The 23,313-nt window shown below is 47.9% G+C and overlaps 1 protein-coding gene and 1 long non-coding RNA gene across 13 annotated transcripts in view; one reads left to right on the top strand and one right to left on the bottom strand.

Annotated features, from left to right (window-relative positions):
* GIGYF2 (GRB10 interacting GYF protein 2) overlaps nt 1-23,313 on the bottom strand; it is a 160,835-nt gene that overhangs the window by 104,429 nt on the left and 33,093 nt on the right. For 9 of the 12 annotated variants that reach the window (XR_010590378.1, XR_010590377.1, XM_008174961.4 and 6 more), the window contains one exon: nt 3,780-3,888. The exons of the other annotated variants lie outside the window; for them this stretch is intronic. Coding sequence is in view for 7 of the 9 variants with exons in the window: in XM_008174961.4 (XP_008173183.1) it covers nt 3,780-3,888 (109 nt within the window). In the remaining 2 variants the exon portion in view is untranslated. The remainder of the gene's footprint in view (nt 1-3,779; nt 3,889-23,313) is intronic. 12 annotated transcript variants of the gene reach the window in all.
* Nucleotides 1,476-4,443, top strand: LOC135973499 (uncharacterized). The gene is made up of 3 exons (XR_010590379.1): nt 1,476-1,538; nt 3,761-3,913; nt 4,205-4,443. It is a non-coding gene; the product is annotated as an uncharacterized LOC135973499 (long non-coding RNA).

The raw sequence follows: 23,313 nt of genomic DNA on the forward strand, positions 1-23,313 counted from the left end.
CTGTAAATGAAGGTGGGGAGCACTGCTCTTATTATTTGTACTACAGTAGTACCTAGAGGCCTCAATGTGCTAGATGCTGTACATATATATAGTGAGAGTGAGTCTCTGCCCTGAAGGGCTTATCATCTACACAGCCAAGACAAAGCAAGTATTATCCCCATTTTACAGATGGGGAACTAAGGCACAGAGATATTAAGTTATAAGCCTAAGATCACACAGGAAATCTTTAGCAGAGCTTGGAACAGAACCAAGATCTCCTAGGCAATCAAGGGTCTCTAGTCACACCATACACGTTAAGTAGAAAGTAGATGTGGCTTTAGCCCCTTCCCCACAAATAAATTAGCATGTAGCATGCAGTGTTCATGTAGACAAATTGTTAGAGGTTTAGTACTAAGAACTGCCATAACAGCAGTGTGTAAGAATTGATCTGGCTGTAATTTACTTTTCCAACTCAGATATTTTAAAGTAGAATTTCAGGTTGTCTATGGCCTAGATATTTGTGAAATAGCAGTGAAAATGGAAAAACAGGAGGAAAAACATCCTTATGCCTCAGTTCAGAAATAGGCAGCACAATGCTGGGTAAAGCTGCCTCAGTTATGGCCTCTTACTTGAGCAGGAAAACAGCAACAAAAAAAGTCTAAGTCTGTAGCCCAGTCCACAAAGAGACTTAAATCCTTTCCTTCTGACACCCACCTTCATGAATGTAAACATTCCAGTCCTCCAAGCACACGGCTTAACTACACTCCACAGGGAGCTCCCAGGAAAACAAATCAATTAGAAAGAAAGGTCAAGTGCAAGACCTTGGATTGCTTGTGGAGTATTACTTTAGAACAGAGAAAACTTGTTAGTCACAACTAAAGCGACACCACACAAAATGTATGAGATTTTAGATACGAGCAATTTCACACTCCAGCAGATGGTTTTATGATTAAGCTGCCTTGATAATGCTAACTTAATTGTAAAGTTACACTTCAGAATATAGTTTCACTGAAAATTTTTACTGACAATGATCATTAAAATAGCCTAAAGAAACTTCTGCACTAAGAACTACAAACCCACTTGTACATGCCTAGAAATTTATGGAATGCACTCAAATTAAGCAATGGGGTATTTCAGCATTACTGCGAATTGTTAAATTGTGTTTAAAAAGATTACTTCTCTCATAGCTAGTCATCTATTAGATGTGGCAATTAAGTTAGCCATAGTGAAAGTTCATATTTTTGATAAGAGATGTCTGGACAACTGGAAGTAATGAGGAGCTTGTATCTGAACAAAGAAAGATTAACCCAGAACAAAAATTTAGCTATCTTGAAAACTGGGTAGGAAGTGGTAGACTGAAGGAAATACAGTATCAATATTCAAAGAAGAAATGAAGAATGATTCTATTAATTATAATGCCATAAATATAATGCCTATCCCTAGACAAATAACGAACCAAATGTTGGAGGGGAAAACTTTTAAAGATAAAACTGTTTACTATTTTTGACAGAACTGAAGGACAGTTGGATTACAGCCAGATTCTGCCCCTTTCATTCACAGTGAGTAGTATCTTACTCTGCATGTAATGCCATTGAAATCAATTGGAGTATTTGAAAAGTAAGTATGTTTACTGTGCGTACAGGTGGCAGCATCTGACTAAATTAGTCTATCATTGTAAATGTTAGTGACCGAGGGGAAGAGAAATGCAAGAGTTGCAAAATAAAAAAGGAAGGGTAAAGAAATACAAAGGGGTTTGGATATATAAAAAAAAGGTCAGAAAACACTGAGATTCAACTTGGGGAGGAAAAATGCATGCTGGAAGTCCAATCTATGACCATTTATTACCCAACAAGCACTGTATGCAGTATAAGTGTTTGTAAATTTGAACCCTAGCATACCTGAACAAAATGTCCAAAACACAGATATTCACCAGGAAAAAGAAACCCGGACAGCTGTAATACTAGCACCCACTTAAGTGAGACAGAGCAAATTAGACTTCAGTTAAGAATGAAGTATGGCATCAGAAAAGGCTGATGCAATTCTGTTACACTGGCATCATGTCAAACAGGGCCCCTCTCTCTAGTTCTTTGGTACAACTGTACCTGAAATATTTAAATAAGTCCTTGGCAACTCATTAGTAAAAAAAATACTGAAAAATTTGAAGGGGGAAAAAAATTAGAGTCCTCAGGAACTGATATTGAGACAATAAAAGATCTAAATACATACAACTTAGCTAAACAACAACTAAGAAGGGGCACATGATAGCAGTCCACAAATATCTGAAAGGTGTAGATGCAAAGGAGGAAGTGGAATTATGGGGGAGAACAAAAAATTAGAAATAAGGGAAACCTTAAAACCAAATCAGGAAAAACTTCTGTACATCCAATAGCTATGGAATTATTTTCAAGGGAGGTAGTGGAAATATCACTACTTAGGGACATTTAAAATTAAATGGGACAGAATGAGAAAAAATGTGGCACTTGCTGGGCTATGGATATGACCCAACAAGTCTTCTCCATCTCCAGCTTCTAGCATTCTATATGCAACAAACCACATCTATTAATATATGAAAACATATTGTTGTGCTCATGAAGGCTATAGAATTAAAGGATACTATCAACATAAAAATATATTTTTGCTTTTCAAAACAAATGAAAAGTAAGTTCAAGTAGTATACCTTACCCTGAGCCTCCCTGGCATTATCTGAGGATACATTTCCCCATTTGCTTTAAATGCTGCAGTGTGGAAGGACCCAACAAATAAGGGAAAATGACTTTAGTGAAGTAGTGAAATTGACGAAACAAAGTGCTATCAGGGAACAAAATAAACTGCAAAGAGAGACCTCATGCCTCCACTAATCTCTTTCAGTTTGTTATTTAAGGCATTGCTCAGGATAGATAAGGACTTCTTTCTGATCATTTAAGTCAGCGGCTCTCCAACCTTCCCAGACTACTGTACTCCTTTCAGGAGTCTGAGTTTTCTTGCATACCCCCAAGTTTCACGTCATTTAAAAACTACTTGCTTACAAAACCACACATAAAAATACAAACCTATCACAGCACACTATTACTGAAAAATTGCTTGCTTTCTAATTTTTACCATATAATTATAAAATAAATCAATTGGAAAATAAATATTGTACTTACATTTCAGTGTATAGTATACACAGCAGTATAAACAAGTTGTCTGTATGAAATTTTAGTATGTACTGACTTCACTAGTGTTTTTTTTACGTAGCTTGTTGTAAAACTAGGCAAATATCTAGATGAACTGACAAACCGTTCGGAAGACCTCTGCAAACCCCCAGTTGAAAACCACAGATTTAAGTTAAAACCAATCCTTTCAACTTCTTAATTAATGCTCCTGTTCTCTTCTTTTATGAGCAACCCCAAACTTTTTCTAATACCATCTCTTATGGTTGGATATTCTTTACAACTCTGAGTCAAGCAACCTTACACTTTCCTTGATATTCCACCTCAAAACTGTTCCTTTCATCACTCTCCTTCAATCCACATTTATATATTTAACAAAATAAACATACAAAAGAGGAATCAGATAGGTAGGTAACATGCGTTCCTAGTAATCTCCCACATTCACTTCCCTCCTTCGTCAACCCCTGCTGTGTTAGGGCCTTTAAAGGGAAAGTTCCTTGGGGGCAGGAATTTGGAAGTTTTATTTGGCTGCATAATTCCAAATCCCCTACTGGTGTTATCCAAATAATGATGGTCACTTTTCAGACAATTTAACCTAGATCTGTTCCCCATCCACTGTATCATCCCAGTCTTCAGAAAACAGCTCACCTCGACCTCTAGAGGAACTTCGACCTCGAGGAGCCCCTACCACCGTTCCTCCTCCTCGTCCCGTCAACCGCAGGACAGCAGCACTGTTTACAGACATGGAGAAATTTCTCTGCCAAGAAGAGGAGACAGCCAAGGTGAGATAAACAAGCAAACGTACCTTTCCCTATGCTTTTTAGCATAAAAATGATACCTACCCTGACTCTCTTCTGTATATACTCTCTGCAATTGAAAATGCTCAAGAACCACAAAGCAAATCAAAAGATATGGAAAAAAATGCTTAGATACATGGGGAAGTTACTAAGTGATCCCATTTAAAATACCATTTTTTCAGCATCCTTTTTTTCTACTCTTAGTGTTTCCTTTCCTTTCAACCTCTAAACTAACAAAGACAAATGTTTGCCTTTATCTTTCCATCACCTTTCTAGAAGATACAAGAATGCAACACCGTCAGCTCCCTGAAGAGCAAGGATGGTGGTATCAGCTAAGATACTATGGTGACAGAGAGCCAGAGAAACAGGTAGAGAGGCTGACGACAAGTCCATGCCAGTAAAGGACACATTACAGTGAGCTGTGTGACTGAAAGTTATACTCCAGACCAAAAAAAATAACTTACCTGCAATTCTTATTTTCAAAAAGTAATTAAAAATGTACTGCAAGTACTGTCTCCCATGCTCCCTGCATATGACTGACTGGAACGTGAAATAGCTTAAAATCCATAGTCAGAGAGCCACCTTAAAAGTAAGTAATATGTGCCTACTCACTGATGTAGCGCACCAATACTATCTCCAATCGGTTCATTTTTAAAGCAAGACAGTAACATATCTCCTCCATTCTTCAGGAATGTGGGGTGGTTGAGAGGGAATCTATTACAACTACTACCCTTCTGAATAATTAAGTAGTATAATTTTTCTCCAAAAATATAGTAACACCAATAGACCACTTCTGAAGACTCAATATTTTTATGAATCACTAAAATTTTAACCAAAAAAAAGCTCATTTTAGTAACAGAAAAAACAGTAACAAAAATCCTATGCAACAGTCATGGAGTGCAACGGAAACAAGAAAAAAAGATTTACTAAGAGAGAGAGGGGGAAACAAAAACAAAAAAAAAAAAGACATTTCAACATAGAACAACTAGCTATACAGAAACACCCAAAATGTTCTGAACATAGACAGTTGGAAGTTTGGGCACTGCTGCCCAGAAACCAATTCTGTACCACTAGCATAGCAAACTTGGACTCACGTTGTACTTCCAAGTCTAAGCTTTAAATAAAAAAAAAAAAAATGCATAGAACTCAATGTAGCTGTTCTGCAAGTTTTCTAGAAACGAATCTACTGGGGGTAGACTAGCATTGCTTACATGCCTCTGGACACATCTAACTTAATATGGCCTTGAAAAGTCCTAAAGGAGTAACAATGAGACAAGCAATTAGATTGTCATTTAGACTTTATATAGTGGTGTCCAAAGAAACAGGAAGCTGCATGCACTTTAGTCTATTTCAAATAAATCCGAAAAAATATTTGACATCTATTTGGAAAGGAAGAACCTCTCCAAGAGGAGACTGGTAACTATGAGCATAGCTTGAAAAAAATCCTATCACCCATTGCAGGTACAAAGCTTTCTTTGGTGAGTGTTGTCAACCTCTACAAAATCTGAATATTCATTTAACATTTTTTTCCTAACTCTTATAATTGCTAAGAAAACTTTCTAAAAATTAACTGAACATGCACGATTGTGGTAATATCTTCCTCAGTCTTCAGACAGATTACTTGAGTATCTTTGCTGCTGCTCAGATTTTTCCTAAGTGAAAATTGGCAGAGTGCAAATTAATCATATTCATAACCTTAGTCAATTTCACTCTGCTACTACTTAGGAAAGTTAAAAGCAGCAACATATGCAAGCTGTGGAATATCTCCCAAAAACAGAGGAGTGGAGCAGGTAAGGTAGTGGTAACACTTTGGATGCTGAGACAACAATGGTGGGAAATTTTAGGAAGGGCTACTGTAGAAATGGCCACAGAAAAAAGGTAAACTGATCATACACAATGGTTAGACAGCATACATATAGGAAACCGGAAGTCATATAGTCACATTTAATATATCACCAAAAAAATTGTAATCATGAAGGACGGTCATATTAGGAAATTGATCAAACATCAACGTGTTAATCAGGAAGGTGATTAAGTAGCACAAATGGTCAAAGAATCTGTTCTTCCTTTGGATTTTCTCAGAGCAATTGCAAGAGGTGAATTTTACTTTAACTTATAACCTTTACTAAATAATCTCCTTAGACTCAGTGTTCTAATTCAATAATAAATGTACTTGAAACAATTACTTAAATTTTCCTTTTACACTATATGAACAACATGTTTATCTAAACTGTGATAGACCCTGGCCAGTTGGTACAGCAGAGTACTCCTGCTGGTATCCAGGAAAGTGGGCGGGCTACAGGACCTCCCCCCAGCCTAAGGGGAGGATCCACAGGTCCGTGATACCAAATAATTGCACAGGACAACTAATGAGAACAGGAACGGGAGTGAGGTCACAGGGTTAAACGAAGGGAACCTGATGGGGACACCGAGTAGAGAACCCCAGACAGTGCCCACTGCTCCTCGAAGGCATCAAGGGAGTCAGCAGACGCCGCCCAGAGGAACTGTGCCCGGATGCATGAACAGACAGAGGAGTGGAAATAGGCCCCACAGTCGCAGGAAACCCCGTCGGCCAACCTCCTCTCCCTGGTTTTGTAGATGGCCATTTTGGCCATGGCTAGGAGGAGATTGACAAGGAGGTCCTGCGACTTTGTGGGGCCACGGATGGGGAGCACGTAAATGAACAGGTGAGGGGAAAAGTACAACCAAAAACGTAATAATATATCCAAGAGGAGCCGGAATAGGGGCTGCAACCTGGCACACATATGTGCACGCCAGGGTCTCCCTCATAGTGCAAAAGGGGCATGTGTCCGGTAGGGGAGTGAACCAGGCCAAGTACACACCCGTGCTCACAGCTCCATGAAGGATCCACCAGTTGACATCCCCGGTGGGCCTCGGGACCAGGGTGGAATTATAGGCTGGCCCAGCGGGGCTCCTCACCCTCTAGAGGTGGCAGAAGGTCCCGCCACTTTGTGTCGGGGTGGGACGCAAGGGCGAGGACATAAAGGGTGTGGAGCATGAGCGCGTACAAATGTTTTTGTGGCGCGGTCTGGAACCCGACCGGCTGCAACTTGTGCAGCCGGCTCATGGTAAAGGGGTGGGGTGGCCTGGTAGGTCCACGGGGCAGGGGCCCAATGAAAAGGTCAGGAGGGCCTGGGGTGGAGGGTGGGCAAGGCGTGCTCTCTCACAGGACCCAGTCGAGGAAGACCCGAGCAGTGGGCGGTAAAGCGGTCCTCACCTCCTGAAATACGTGCCGGGGAGTACAAGGTCTGGAGAGCCCCATGCGCTGAGCGAGCGTCAGGGGATCCAGACAGTCTCCCCGGTCGTAGTCCAGGTGGTCTCCGACTCTGGTGACTTCTGCCAGGAACAACCTCTGGCGCACCGAGGGGGACTCCGCCACCTGCACACAGAGCTGGGGGTTGTGTAGCAAGGGCTCCGCAAGGAGATCTGCCCCCTCGGCGGCCACCACATACCTGGTGGCCGAAACCAGTTTCCAGGTCCGGAGGAGGTCCTGGTAGAAGGCCAGCAGCCCAGAGAGGTCTCGCGGAAGACCACTCCAATGGAGATAAAGGAGCTGCCGGTCGTATCGGAGCCCTCGGAGGAAGGCGTGCACCAGTACGCTTCACGCCGGACCACCTGCACCATGAAGGAGCCTCTGCAGGGCCTGGAGGCGGAAGACGTAGACCTGAATGCGCAGGCACTTCAGGCCCTGTCCTCCTTCTCCACGGGTAGGTAGAGGACCCCTGCAGAGACCCAGTGCAGTCCTGACCAAAAGAACTTCAGAACCGACTTCCGGAGGTTGTCCAGGAAATCCGGGGCCAGGACCAGGATGTTGAGCCGGTGCCAGAGCATGGACAGGACTAGCTGACTGAGCACCAGTGCCCTCCCTCGGAGGGAGAGGCACCAGAGTAGTCCTGTCCATCTCCGGAGCCACTCTACTACCCTGCCCTCTAAACCTTGCCAGTTCTCCGGCGGAGACGGAAGCGTGGCAGAAAGGTAAACGCCAAGATAGAGCAGTGGACCCGCGCTCCACCGGATGGCCTGAAGTGCGGGTGGGAGGGAGCTCGCCTGCCACCCATCCCCACCAGGCCAGAGCTCTTGACCCAGTTGACCCGGGTGGAGGAGGCCGTCGAGTAGACAGCCTGGCAAGCCTCCACCCGCGCCAAGTCGGCCGGGTCCTGGACCACGAGGAGCATGTCATCAGCATATGCCGACAGGACCAGCCGCAGCTCCGGCTCCCGCAGCACCAACCCCGTCAGCCTCTGGCAGAGGAGACAAAGGAAGGGCTCCATCACCAGAGCATACAGCTGGCCCGAGAGGGGGCACCCTGCCGTACTCCCCGCCCGAAGCTGACCGGCTTGGTCAGGGTCCAGTTGAGCCTGACCAGACACTCCGCGGAGACGTACTGCACCTGGAGAAAACCCACAAACTGGGGTCCGAAGCCGAACGCTTGCAGAGTGCCCAGGAGATATTCCGAAGGTCGCGGGGGTCCCCCTTCTTTGGGAGCAAGGCGAGCACGGCTCACCTGCACAACAGGGGAAGGACCCTGCTCTCCAAGGACTCAGCCCAGACGATGAGAACGTCCGGGCCGAGGATGTCCCAGAACACGCGGTAGAACTCCACGGTCAGCACGTCCATGCCCAGAGATTTATTGGTGGGCATGCGGCAGAGGGCTTCCGAGAACTCTGCCAGAGTGAGGGGCAGCTCTAGCTGGTCTCAGTCGCCTGCACTGACCATCGGGAGTCCGTCCCAGAGCACTTTGCAAGCGTCAGGATGGGTCGGCTCGAGGGAGAAAAGGCCTGCGTAGAAGGCCCTGGCCCTCCCGCACATCTCCGCCAGATCTGTGAGGGGGGTGCCGTCCTCTGCCAGGAGGCAAGTGACGTGCTTCTTGCCCCCCCTCTTTTTCCCTAGGGCGTAGAAGAAGTGGGAGCCAAGATCTATCACCTGAAGAAGGCAGATGCGGGATCAAACAAAGGCACCCCGGGACCGATGGCCTTCGAGGGCCCAGAGCTCCTCCCGCTTCTCCCGGCATGCTCCGCAGAGGGATGGATCCTCGGGGCTGGCGGCCAGACACCTCTCCAGCTCTAAGACCTCCCGTTCCAACTGCTCTATCGTCGCATCTCTCCATCAGCTGGCGCCCTGGGTGTAGTCACGGCAGAAGAACCGGGCGCACTCCTTCCCCACGTCCCACCACCACCACGCCAAGGGAAAGGCGCACCTCTGCCCTCGCCAGGCCAACCAGAACTCCCGGAAGGACGCCACAAAGCCTACATTCTCCAACAGGCTGTTATTAAAGTGCCAACAGGCCGGCCCTGGCCTCTCTGTGCTGAGAGAGACCGTCACAGTTGCTAGGTGGTGGTCTGAGAACGGGGCCGGCCAGATGCTGGAGGAGTGGGCCCGTGAAAGGTGACTGTGTGAGAAATAAATGCGGTCCAACCGGGAGTGGCGCAACCGACGGGCCTCCACCCGGATGAAGGTGAACGTCGAGATGTCGTCCAGGTGGTGGTCGCACCAGACGTCCACCAGGGAGTGATGGTTGACAATCTCCCGGAGAACGCCCGCGGCGGCCGGGCACTGCTCGGTCCCTGAGCGGTCCCGCTCCTCGAGGTTGGTGTTGAAGTCCCTGCCCAGGACCAGGCACTCGAGAGGATCCAAGGAGCTGAGGAAGGCGGACGCCTGCTGATAAAAACGCAGCCGCTCCGGGCCCGATGTCGGGGCATAAACGTTGACAAGGTTGACCACTAGCCCCTCCATGCAGACCCGGAGGTGCAGCAGGCGGCCCAGCACAGCCTCAGTGACCCCCAGCACCTCAGGCCATAGGTCGGGGGAGAACAGGGTAGCCACCCCAGCCGAAGTGGTGGTGAGGTGGCTAAAATAGACCCTGTCCCCGCACTCCAGTGGCCAACTTGCTTTGGCGGCTGGAACCGTATGGATCTCCTGCAGGAAAACCATAGAGTACCCCTCCTCCTGAAGGAAGGAGAGCACCTGGCACCTGCGGAGACCCATCCTACAGCCCCCGGTGTTTAATGTTGTGAAGATGATAGGTGCCATGGGGAGGGTTGGGGGAGGAACCTCGCTGGCAGGGGCGCTCACGGCCCCCACTGTGCCGCGCACCAAACCATGACCTACCCCGTAGGTGAGCAAGGAGTCACAGAAGCTGCAGGCCCGCCGGTAGGCCGAAACAGCCTGCCTCCCGGTCCCTTTACCCTCCCCAAAATGGCCTTACGGCCCAGAGGATTTGATAAAAGTCCCCCCAGAGCTGGAGAGTGAGCTGCACCTTGTTCCAGGACCCACGGGCATCCAGGAGAAACTCTCGCAGCTCCTCTCGTAGCCTATCGTGGGGGCAGGGTTACAGGCCCCTGGCTGTCCTCTAGTGGGGCACCTGTCGAAGCCCCGTGGCATACCGAGACTGGCAGACAGGGGGCGGACCCCCAGCGTAGCGCCCGAAGTGCCAGCGCCACGCAGACTGCCTCAAACCCCGGCTCAGTGGGGGTCAGCGGAGGGAAAATAGCAGCCCTTAGGGGGTCGGAACAGGGGAACACGAAGGTCGCTCCCTGGGGGTCATCGTCCGGGAAGGGGAAGGAGACGGCCCCAGGGGCGGCAATAGCAGCATAGAAGGTGGAGGGGAGGGGGCCAGGGTCGGCATCAGGGGCAGGGCAGGGGTCAGAAGCAGGGCTGGGGAGAGGGGCAGAGTTGGGACCGGGGGCCCCGGCAGCCGAGCTACAGGGGGATGGCACCTCTCGGTCAGGCTCGGGGATCCGTGGAGTGGGAAGGGGGCCCTCAACGATACCAGGCTCGCGCTCCAAGGCGTGTGTTATGGCCACGGCATCAATAGGTGGGGCTGCAGCAGTAGGGCCCCCACCCAGGAAGGAGGTCAGCTGCCCTGCATCAACAAGGGATGCCCCCCTGAGGACTCAGGTCCCGGCCACGTGGCCCTGGCCGTTGCCTCAGTAGGCTTGGCAGCCATTAGTGGGGGGTCATCTGTGGCCGGGCTGGTGGAAGAGTCCAGGGATTCCTCAGAGGCGGGAGCAGAAGCAGCGGTTAGGGGGAGAAAGCATGGGGAAGTGGGGACCGGGGGTAAGGTCGCCCAGATCGAGGCCCACTGGCAGAGTGTCGTCCTCCCCCTGGGTGACCGGGGTCAAACCCAAGGCCTCGATCTCCTCAAAGATGGAGGGAAAATCACTACCCACCATCCCGGAGACCTCCTCACCAGTGCCCGAAGCGACTCTCGCCTCAGAGCATGCAGGGCGGTCAGGTGGGAAGGGGGCAGGAGGGGTTCCATGGGGGGGGTCCCCCAGGGAGGGACTCCAGAGGAGGGGCCATACTACCCTCCATTGCTGACAGGTCATCCCCAGCCAGCTCTAGCAGATGGGATACACGCGGGGGCAAAGCAGAAGGCTCGGTGTCAGTGGCCCCCTTCCTGGTCTTTCGGGGGGGGGCCTCTGCATCAGATGGAAGGAGTAGTGCTCGAGCCTTCCGCTTGCCCCGCTTCCCCTGTACTTGGACCCAGCCCTCCATGGCATCATCTGTGGGCTAGTGGACAGGGGTCAGGCCGGGGGGGCGGGAGGGGGGGCGGGGGGGGGCAGAGGCGGTGGCACTGGAGCTCGGGGAGCTAGTGGTGGGGCTGCATGTGGGAGGGAAGATTTGCCCTGGGGCGGGCGCTCTCCCATGCCCGGCAGTAAACCCGCCGCATCCTCCTCCATAGGCCCCACCAGACTACATGCAGCGGAGGCAGAGCTCTCCCGCGCATCTGGGCACTCAGTAACGGGCCCCCTGGTAGGGGACTAGAAAGGACCCCTCGAGCGCCTCTCCGTCATGCACCGCGTGCAGCAGTTGAAGCTGCACCTGCCGGCGGAACGAGAGGATGTGACGGAGGGCGGGGTCTTTGAAGCCCAGTGGAAGAGGGCTGACAACTGAGATCAGTTTCCCCAGGGTAGAGAGGGCGGGGTGACAGGGTAGCATTAGGGAGGGGACGGAGGTCAGGAGCAACTGGGTGCCCAGGTCCTCCAGGGGGATGAACACCCCCCACACCGCCAGGCCCTTTTCCACTGCCTCTTGGGTGGCGGCCTCCAATGCCAGGAAGACGACTACCTTCCCATTCATTTTGGAGGCCGCCATGATGGCCATGGGCCCCACCACCCTTGCCAACGCCCGCACGTAGGTCTCCACATGGGGCGAGACGGGCACCAGGAGGCAACGGACACCGTGCTTCCTGGTCAAGGTGGGGAAGGGGCCCCGGCCGCTATAGATGGTAGCAGAGGTGGTGACCGGGATAGATGACGTAGCGGCAGGCGGGGGAGCCGCCGCCACCTAGGTGTATGCCCTGGGGGCCGAGAGAGGGGCACCCGCAGAGCTGGTGAAGAGAGCAACGGGGAGAGACGCCGATGTCAGTGCCGTGATAGAGGGGGGAAGTCCCTGCCATGGAGGGCCTAGTCTTTTTGGCACGGCCCTTACCCTTCTTTTTGCCCTGGCCTTTCCTGCCGGCTGGGGAGGGACGTGGCAGCAGTGGAGTTCACCCCATTGTTCGCTGCTGTCAGTGCCCCAGCGAGGGCGGGGTAGCAGGTGGTTTGGCGGCAGTCGAGGTGGAAGCCACAGGGGATGGCGGGGGCGGCGCACATGCTAGGCTGCAGGGAGGGGAGGAGGGCACCAGAAGGGGAGGGCTATCAAGGCCTTGGGGTGGGAGGGTGCAGGGGGGAGAGGTTTCAGTCACCAACACAGGATTGGATTCTAGCTGCACTAGGGGAGATGGGTTTATAATAGCATTGGGGGGAGTGCAGTGAGACAGGGGTCAAACTGAAACAGGGGAGGGGTACAAGCTCAGGGAAGGGGGCATGGGCACATGGGGCAAAGGGCTAGTCAGAGCAGGGGGACCGCGTGGGGCAGGGAGGAACGACCAGGCTGGAGGTAGGACAAGAAAACCAAGGAGCTAGCATCAGAAGCTGGGGCAAACAAAACTACAGAGGGAAAGGGCGGGGCAGGAAAACAAACAAGCTGCTGAGGGACTGGGGCAAAGTGGGGGGGAGAAGCAAAGGGCTACAAGGGGAAAGGGGGAGAATGCTGCAGGGAAGGAGGGTGTCAGTCCAAGGGTGGGGGAACGTGCACCTGCAAAAAGTCAATGTTTGCTGGCTGCTGCTTCAGGCCCAAATGGTGGAAACAGGGCATGGCGAGCCAAGCAAGCAGCTGAGTCCTTGAGGCAGGTGGGGGAACGTGCACCTGCAAAAAGTCAATGTTTGCTGGCTGCTGCTTCAGGCCCAAATGGTGGAAACAGGGCATGGCGAGCCAAGCAAGCAGCTGAGTCCTTGAGGCAGGGGACAGGGGAACATGAAGGTCGCTCCCTGGGGGTCATCGTCCGGGAAGGGGAAGGAGACTGCCCCAGGGGCGGCAATAACAGCACGGAAGGTGGAGGGGAGGGGGCCGGGGTCGGCATCAGGGGCAGGGGTCAGAAGCAGGGTTGGGGAGAGGGGCAGAGTTGGGACCGGGGGCCCCGGCAGCCGAGCTACAGGGGCGTGGCACCTCTCGGTCAGACTCAGGGGTCCGTGGAGTGGGAAGGGGGCAGATGGTAAGTGTCCACTGGAGGTGGTGGAAGGAGCAGCGATGGTGGTGGTGGGGATGGGGACACAGATGAACCGGGGGGCAGGCTCCATGCCACACCCCGTGTCCCCACAAACACAGTCAAGACCCCCACGACAAGAGCACAGTTCAAAAGTTACTCAGCCCTTGCAAGCCCCCTCCACAGTGGTCTGCATAGGCTCTGCGTGCTCCCCCAGCAGCAGATGGTCTCCTTCTTCCTCCTCCTCGAGGCATCAGTGGCTCCCAGGCAGCAACAGAAGCTCCAGCAGGCAGTCTGGTGACCAGGCAGGAAGGACCCCTCTCAGGTGGTAGTGGTGGCGTCCACAGCAGCAACGGCTGGGGCCCCTCCTCCCCCCCCCCCCCCCCCCGGGCTGCAGCAGGAACAGCAACAAGCAGGGGGGGGGGGGGGGCTCCAGCAACCAGATAGTAGAGAAGGGGCATGGTGTAACTGGGGAGTAGCTGGAGGAAGAGCAGCAGCAAAGGCCCAGGGGGGCTAACAGCAGCCCCAGCAGCAGCAGTAGCCTTCCACCTCCCTCCAGGCCAGAGAGCTATAGTAAAGGAGTCAAGGACTGATCTACTGGCAACTGGAGAAGCAGCAGGGTTCTGGTCCCTGACTGACCAGAGCAGGGGCTGCTCCAGGCTAGGATGAGGCCGTTAAGCTAATATGAACACCTGACTCTAATTAAGGACCCTCTGATACTATAATTAGGGCTCACTCCAGTCAGGCCGAAGAGAGCCAGGGAAAAGGAAGTGTAGCTGGGTAATGAAGACACCCTTAAGCCACTGGAAAGGGAGCCCTAAGGTAAGGGTGAAGGCAGCATTGAGAGAGAGAAGCAGGAGAGCTGTGGGGAAGTAGCCCAGGGAAATGTACCAACTCTGGCAGTGAAAGGTCCGTTGCCAACAGCTGCTGCCATTAGGGTCCCTGGGCCAGAACCCAGAGTAGAGGGCAGGCCTGAATTCCCCCCAACTCGCCACTGGGAGGGGAAGGCAGGCCCCTGTCAGGACAGGAGACTAAACTCTTCTGGAATAAGGCCATAGGGACAACAGAGACTGTGGGAGTTCTCTCACCAACCTCCTTGCTGGCTTATGATGAAAAGGCCTGAATAGACTGTAACCCTGTCCCTAGAGAGAGAAGGGCTATGTGGAGGGTCGCAGTGAGCCTCTGAGGCTAGCATAAACCGTCTGGAAGTGCGGGACCCATGGGGACAAGGTCAGAGCTCTGCCACAAAAAGTACAATTAATACATGGTTACTTACCCATCCCGGGGGGGGGGGGGGGGGAGGAGAATGCATATATACAAGCATAAAACACCTTGGTGATCTACAGATAGTCAGGAGAGACCATTGTGACCATCTACATTGACCTCCTGTATAAGACAGCCCACAGGATTTCCCTGAAATAATTCCTGATTGAACTAGAGAAGTGGCTCTCAAGCTTTCCAGACAACTGTACCCCTTTCAGGAGTCTGATTTGTCTTGCATATCACCAAGTTACACCTCACTGAAAACCTACTTGCTTTAAAAAACATATATATATCACACAAATACTAGCGTCACAGCACACTATTACTGAAAAATTGCTTACTTGCTTTTTTTACCATATAATTATAAATCAATTGGAATATAAATATTGTACTTACATTTCAGTGCATAGCATATAGAGCAGTATAAACAAGTCATTGTCTGTATGAAATTTTAGTTTGTACTGACTTCACTAGTGCTTTTTATGTAGCCTGTTCTAAAATTAGGCAAATAGCTAGCTGAGCTGATATACCCCGCAGAAGACCTCTGCATACGCACAGGGGTACACATACCCCTGGTTGAGAACCACTGAACTAGAGTATATCTCCTAGAAAAACATCCAATCTTGATTTAAAAGTTACCAGTGATAGCAAGCATTGAGGTGGTTCTCCAAGTTGTTCCAATGATTAATTACTTTCACTGCGAAAAATCTGTATCGTAGTTTTAATTTGAATTTACCTAGCTTCAACTTCCAGCCAGTGGATCTTGTTATACCTCTGTCTGCTAGATTACAGATTTCTTATTTTGTTCCCCATTTAGGTACTTATATACTGATCAAGTCACCCTTAACTTTTTATTTAAACTGAATAGATTATGCTCCTTGAGTCTATCATTAATAAGGCCTGTTTTACAATCCTTTTATCATTCTCATGGCTCTTCTCAGAACCCTCTCCAATTTACTGACCTCCTTCTTGAAACGTGGAAAACAAAACCGGACACTTTCCCAACAGCAGTTGCACCAGTGCCAAATAGAGGTAAAGTATTTCCCTATTTCTACTCAAGATTCCCATTTATACATCCAAGGATGAAATTTATCCTTTTGGCCACAGCATGGCACTTCGAATTCATGTTCAGCTGACTATCCACCATGACCCCCCCCTTTGTTTATGCTTTAATTTTTAATTTATTAGAGAGAGACACAGCACCATACTGGTGCCTAGATGTATTTTAAACATTTGAAGAAGTAAATAGGTAGGTTTAGAGACCTCACTCTGATCAACAGCATGTGGAGATCTAGCGCATATAAGTTGACCATTTGAGAGTCTAGCTATCAATATTGTGGATCCAAGAAAGGCTCAATGGTAATTTGTGCATCTGCTGGGATACCAGGTCTCAAGACTCTGAAGGTCCCCAGCACATACACTGGTAAATATGTAGGATTTAAAACTCAGGAAGGAGCTCAGCAGTAGCAGGAGCACGCCTCAATTGCTCAGGTTGATTATGGGGTAGGGGGTCCCCCAACCTGGATCCCACTGCGACCTCATGACCACCTCAATGAGGTGTTTCTTGAGGTGGAGAGCTTGGCCTTCCCAGGTACAAGCCGGGAATGAGAGGCAGATACTGCACCTGGACGTGATGTGGGCTTCCCCCAAGCAGTACAAATAGTGTTGGTGCTTGTTGCCGAGCGAAAGAGAGTGAGGGCAGGAAACGCATACCTTGAACTCCAGCATCTTTGGCATAATCCAGTGCCCAGACATGGATTGGTGGAGTGGGGGGACTGGGAGAATGGTTTAGCGGGAAGCCACCAGGGCAGTGTCCCAAAATCCTTAATCCTATAACAATTACTACAAAAAAAAACAGTAAAATCCAAACTATGTACAAGAATAAAAACAGTTTTTCTGGAAAGCACGTCACCAAGGACAAGAGAAAAGCAGAAGCTCTAACTCGGACCATGTGGCAGTGAGACGGAACTGAAAACACAGTCAGTCCACCCTGCCCTTTATCGCCTCAGGCGAAACCATAAGGCAATGCAAGGGCACATGCACAGACCAACACACACTACTACGTTGAAAAGCTCTGGCTCCTGCTGCATGGCACATGTGCGTTATCCTCAGTGGAATACAATAAGGACCATCACTCAAAAAAGAATTAAGGTTGCACAGGCAACCTTAATTCGACTGCTTGGCTTTGCCACTTTAATGTAGTAGGACTTTTTTAATTCAATTTCCTAATGATTTAAAAAAGCCAATTGAAAAGCAGAAATTCCATCATGTGGAAGCATACTGACCTCCATGTGGGGTGCCAGCACAGTTAGAATATTTAGATCCATTGCATGGACCACTACTATAAGAGATAATGGAGTAACTGGTAGCAACAGCAGACTTACCCTTTAGGTAAACCAGACGCTAGACGGGGAGAAAAACACTAGATGTATGTTTACACTGCATTGTAAACCTGCACCTGTGGGATGTGGGCTTGTGGACTCAGTATTTTCGAGACCACACTTGAGCGTCCACACTGCATTGTAAACTTGGGGTTCCAATTGCTGGACCCAGGGTCTCAGAGCCATGCAAACTGTCCATACTGCACTACACAGACCTTCTGTTTCGGATCCGTGGCTTGAGGTGCGTCCATACTGCAAAATGACATGACATGGACATGAGTCACAGTGGGACTCAGGCTCTGAACAACTCCTAGCAGGGGACTAGGAGCAGCTCCGAGTGTTTGCTCAACCAATTCAGACTAATATGTGTGTGGATGGAAGGCGGGGTTGGTCTCAATCCTGAGCTTAGTGTGCAATGTAGACATATCCTAAGTGGGTTTCACAGCTAGACAGCAAAGGCATGTTTCAACTTAGGAATCCTGAATTCTATTCCTGATTCTGGAAGGGACTAAGGTCTAATGGTCACAGACCATTCTATCTTCTCACTCATAGCATGTCCGTTAGCAAGTTGCCCCCAGCCCACCCCCTTCTGCTCCTGCACCCCAATCAGCTATTCCTACACCAACCTGCTCCTTTTCCCACCAAAGAGTACACTCCATTCCATCTCCTCACCCTTATGACTCAGGGTGCTGCTTCCTCCTTGTCCGTATTGCCCAAGAGCCAGCAAGAGCAGCACTGAGAGAACAGGAGAAAGTCGTTTTCAGTTTTGCTTCCTGGCACCCACATGGCCACCCTCCCCCACCCCACACCACCAGCAGAAGGAGCAGTTTCAGGGAAAGTCCTGCTCCATGAAGGGGCTGCCAAACAAGCCAACAACAGTTTTCAGAGGTTTGTAAATCAGCCAAATTGCTGTCCCCAGGAAAATACACACAAAAGAAACTTCTCTGATCCCCAAGACACTCCCCCTGCCAGATTCTGAAATCTTGCTCTAAAGCATGGACATGCTATGCTTCTCTATGAAACTACTATACAAATTTAACACTGGGAAAATGTATTTTTCCTTCAGCCTTTTCTGAGAATGAGAATTGTTTTTGCTGAAAATTTTCCAAAAAATAAATTTACCCCAAGACAGACAACTGGCATGGAAAATTTGAGCCCGAACAGTTAAAGTTTGGAAATTAAAAGCAACTGAAAAGCAGGGTCTTATAATGGAAAATGTTAGGCAACCTTACTATAAACACAGCAATTGTAGGCTGCCAGTTTTGCTTAAAATAGTGACTAACTATCATTAGATGAGACATACGCCAAACCAACTCAGGTACTTTGTTTCCTTTGAGAACGTCTTCCCAGGTTTTTCACACTGACAGAGTGACTTAGCCTCTAGAAGACATTTCTAATCTAACATGCTCTTTCTGGGAACTCAAAACTTAAAGGAAACATCTTTGAGCAGAGCTTGCAGTAGATGTTTTATGGTTTATCTAACTTCCCCCAAGCTCTATGTACCCTTAACACACAAGCACTTACAGTCTCTACCGACAGACATTTTGTGATTGAATTTTGGCCATTACTTGAAGCAATCTTCAACACCAAAAAAATAAGAGGACCAAAATACACTAAGTAGTAAGAAGCTTGATTAAAAAAAAAAGTAATCTAAGAAAAATAAGAGTGCTTCGGAAGAAAAACTTTTACAAGAAAATTTCAATATTGGCAGTGGTTTGATGCTTCAAAAACTTGTTTTATTTGTTAGAGAAACTAAATGGCTACACTAAACATCTGAAAATTAAAACTGTCTAGGAAGAAAGGAAACAAAAAGCAGAAAAGGGACAAATGAAGTTTCTTGACCACCTGCAGATAAAGAGAACTGATGACTATAGGCAGTTCAGACTTAGAGTCCATCATGACACACTGTAAGAGTTTGGAATTTTAGATGAAAGAATTTCAGTAATACACTATGCACTAGGTTGGAGCACAAGATTCAGGAGCTGCAGCTATCCTATTGTTTACCATTGGAGAAAAATCTCTTAGCTGCAAAAGCTCTGTATAAGTAGTCCAAAATCAGCTAGTAAGGTAGCAAAAAGTCAGTGAGTGACGAGAAGAAAATAAGAGAATAGTCTTGTGCAATTAATGACCTGTTCATTGGTACCAACTATACACACTGTTTTTCAAAGCATTCATTACATGTGCAAAAGGCTTCAATGAAAATATCAGATTATCTGTTAACTTGGGGGCCCATCCATTTGACAGAAATACTGAACTCAGTTTAAGCAGATGAACTAAAGTTGTGAAGTTCTAAGTTCCTATCCTGTGTTTGACTGCATTGCTAATCTGGACTTTGTTATATGAAGTTTAACTGGAGAAAGTTTCATCCATTCTACACTTGTAAGGATAAGGGATAATTACTTGTAGTTCTACCTCTCTGAAGATACATTGCATCTCTCTTTCAAAACTCTGTGCCTTATAGCTCCATTGGTAAAATGATGCTAATGCTTCATTTCTTCCAGCCTTTGTCTTGTCTATTTAATTTGGAAACCCTTTGGAGCACAAACTGGTTTCCTCTACATTTGTGGATGGTCGACCACGATGGAGCCACAATCTTTGTTTGGGTCTCTCAGTGCTAACGTAATACAAAATAATGAAAATTTTATTACTGCAATAGGCAGCAAAAAAGGCCAATGCAAAAATAATTTTTATTTCTCCCCACTCCCCAAAGATTCCTCCCAAACACATCAGACTTTATTCTCAATAGCCAATAGGATGGAGCAAGAAACTTTGAACTCCCTTATTCTACAAGCTGGTTTTGCAGGGTTGAGAGAAAGCCGGATTCCTTCCTAGAGACCTAATCCGAACAAGAATGATCTCTAAGTATAAGGAGTGAGACCCATATGGCTGTTATACATTGTCTGTGGCGGAAACAATCTTCTCAGAACACAATCTCGGACAAGTTCATAAAACTGCCTAGTAATATGCAACGTAAGGTGGGTCACTTCAGCCTGAAGTTAGCTCATTAGAAGCTAAAGTCACTGTCACCAAGAAAATTAGTTTCCATGTAAAACAAGAGCTCACAATTTGGGCAAATAGTTTGAGGGGGGAGCAGAGGGGAGGTGGGGTGCACACCCCTTTATAATCTTTACCAGTGGTCAGAGCACTTGCCTAGGATGCAGGAAACGCAGATTTCAATCCCCATTCTGGAGCAGGGACTTGAATTCAGGTCTCCCTTCTGCCAGGTGACTGCCCTAATCACAGGGCTATAGGCTATTAATGTCTCAATCTTTCCTGTCGAAGATGTTCAATTTTGTATAAGTACTTAAATATTCATTGGGCCAAAAAAAGAGTGAGACTGATTCAGAAGAGGGATCTGAATTCACAACCGTTAGCTCTAATGAACCACGACAGACCACTTACTCGAGGCCACCTAACCAGGTGGAAGAGGTGGATGAGGCTTTTTTTTAAACAATTAACAAAATCATCCAAAGCCCAAGATTTGGTGGTGATGGGGGACTTCAACTATCCAGATATATGTTGGGAAAATAACACAGCAGGGCACAGACTATCCAATAAGTTCTTGGACTGCATTGCAGACAACTTTTTATTTCAGAAGGTTGAAAAAGCTACAAGGGGGGGAAGCTGTTCTAGATTTGATTTTAACAAATAGGGAGGAACTCATTGAGAATTTGAAAGTGGAAGGCAGCTTGGGTGAAAGTGATCATGAAATCAGAGAGTTCACAATTCTAAAGAAGGGTAGAAGGGAGTACAGCAAAATAGAGACAATGGATTTCAGGAAGGCGGATTTTGGTAAGCTCAGAGAGCTGATAGGTAAGGTCCCATGGGAATCAATACTGAGGGGAAAAACAACTCAGGAGAGTTGGCAGTATTTCAAAGGGACACTATTAAGGGCCCAAAAGCAAGCTATTCCGCTGGGTAGGAAAGATAGAAAATGTGGCAAAAAACCACCTTGGCTTAACCACGAGATCTTGCAGGATCTAAAAAATAAAAAGGAGTCATAAAAAAAATGGAAACTAGGACAAATTACAAAGGATGAATATAGGCAAACACCACAGGAATGCAGGGGCAAGATTAGAAAGGCAAAGGCACAAAATGAGCTCAAACTAGCTACAGGAATAAAGGGAAACAAGACGACTTTTTATCAATACATTAGAAGCAAGAGGAAGACCAAGGACAGGGTAGACCCACTGCTCAGTGAGGAAGGAGAAACAGTAACAGGAAACTTGGAAATGGCAGAGATGCTCAATGACTTCGTTTTGGTCTTCACCGAGAAGTCTGAAGGAATGCCTAAAATAGTGAATGCTAATGGGAAGGAGGTAGGTTTGGAAGTTAAAAATCACTGAGAAAAGTTAAATGCCTACAAGTCAACAGGGTCTGATGAAATGCATCCTAGAATACTCAAGGAGCTAACAGAGGAGGTATCTGAGCCTCTAGCTATCATCTTTGGAAAATCATGGGAGACAGGAGAGATTCCAGAAGACTGGAAAAGGGCAAATATAGTGCCCATCTATAAAAAGGGAAATAAAAACAACCCAGGAAACTACAGACCAGTTAGTTTAACTTCTGTGCCAGGGAAAATAATGGAGCAAGTAATTAAGGAAATCATCTGCAAACACTTGGAAGGTGGTAAGGTGATAGGGAACAGCCAGCATGGATTTGTAAAGAACAAATCATGTCAAACCAATTTGATAGCTTTCTTTGATAGGATAACGAGTCTTGTGGATAAGGGAGAAGCGGTGGATGTGGTATACCTAGACTTTAGTAAGGCATTTGACACGGTCTCGCATGATATTCTTATCAGTCAATGAGGCAAATACAACTTAGATGGGGCTACTATAAGGTGGGTGCATAACTGGCTAGATAACTGTACTCAGAGAGTAGTTATTAATGATTAATGGTTCCCAATCCTGCTGGAAAGATATAACAAGTGGGGTTCCACAGGGATCTGTTTTGGGACCGGCTCTGTTCAATATCTTCATCAACGACTTAGATATTGGCATAGAAAGTACGCTTATTAAGTTTGCAGATGATACCAAACTGGGAGGGATTGCAACTGCTTTGGAGGATAGGGTCATAATTCAAAATGATCTGGACAAATTGGAGAAATGGTCTGAGGTAAACAGGATGAAGTTTAACAGACAAATGCAAACTGCTCCACTTAGGAAGGAACAATCAGTTTCACACATACAGAATGGGAAGAGACTGTCTAGGAAGGATTACGGCAGAAAGGGATCTAGGGACCACATAGTGGATCACAAGCTAAATAGGAGTCAACAGTGTGATGCTGTTACAAAAAAAGCAAACGTGATTCTGGGATGCATTAACAGGTGTGTTGTCAGCAAGACACGAGTAGTCATTCTTCCACTCTACTCTGCGCTGGTTAGGCCTCAACTGGAATACTGTGTCCAGTTCTGGGCACCGCATTTCAAGAAAGATGTGGAGAAATTGGAGAGGGTACAGAGAAGAGTAACAAGAATGATTAAAGGTCTAGAGAACATGACTTATGAAGGAAGGCTGAAAGAATTGGGTTTGTTTAGTTTGGAAAAGAGAAGACAGAGAGGACATGATAGCAGTTTTCAGGTATCTAAAAGGGTGTCATAAGGAGGAGGGAGAAAACTTGTTCATCTTAGCCTCTAAGGATAGAACAAGAAGCAATTGGCTTAAACTGAAGCAAGGGAGGTTTAGGTTGAACATTAGGAAAAAGTTCCTGTCAGGGTGGTTAAACACTAGGGAGGTTGTGGAATCTCCATCTCTGGAGATATTTAAGAGTAGCTTAGATAAATGTCTATCAGGGATGGTCTAGACAGTATTTGGTCCTGTCATGAGGGCAGGGGACTGGACTCGATATCTCTCAAGGTCCCTTCCAGCCCTAGAATCTATGAATCAAGGCAACAAGGGGCCTTGGGGTAAAGAGCTCAGTCTGCTTCTGACAGGGTGGTCCTGGCAAGCTACAGAACATGACTCGGCTGGCTATCCACTCTGGAACCCTAAAAATCTTCAATTTTGATCCTTTATGAGACGGAGCTTAGGACCCACTCCTTCTGCTGCTTTTGTCGGAGCAGATGTCTACCAGGTTCCCTTGAAGCCAGCTATTGAGATGAAAACTTACTTTCTCGTAGAAGGGAGCACAGGAGCAGAACAGACTCAAGAGAACATGTTGGCCTTCAACTAGAAGTGGTCCACATATT

This window comes from Chrysemys picta, chromosome 9 (genome assembly GCF_011386835.1).
Source record: "Chrysemys picta bellii isolate R12L10 chromosome 9, ASM1138683v2, whole genome shotgun sequence".
Classification (NCBI taxonomy): Eukaryota; Metazoa; Chordata; order Testudines; family Emydidae; genus Chrysemys; species Chrysemys picta.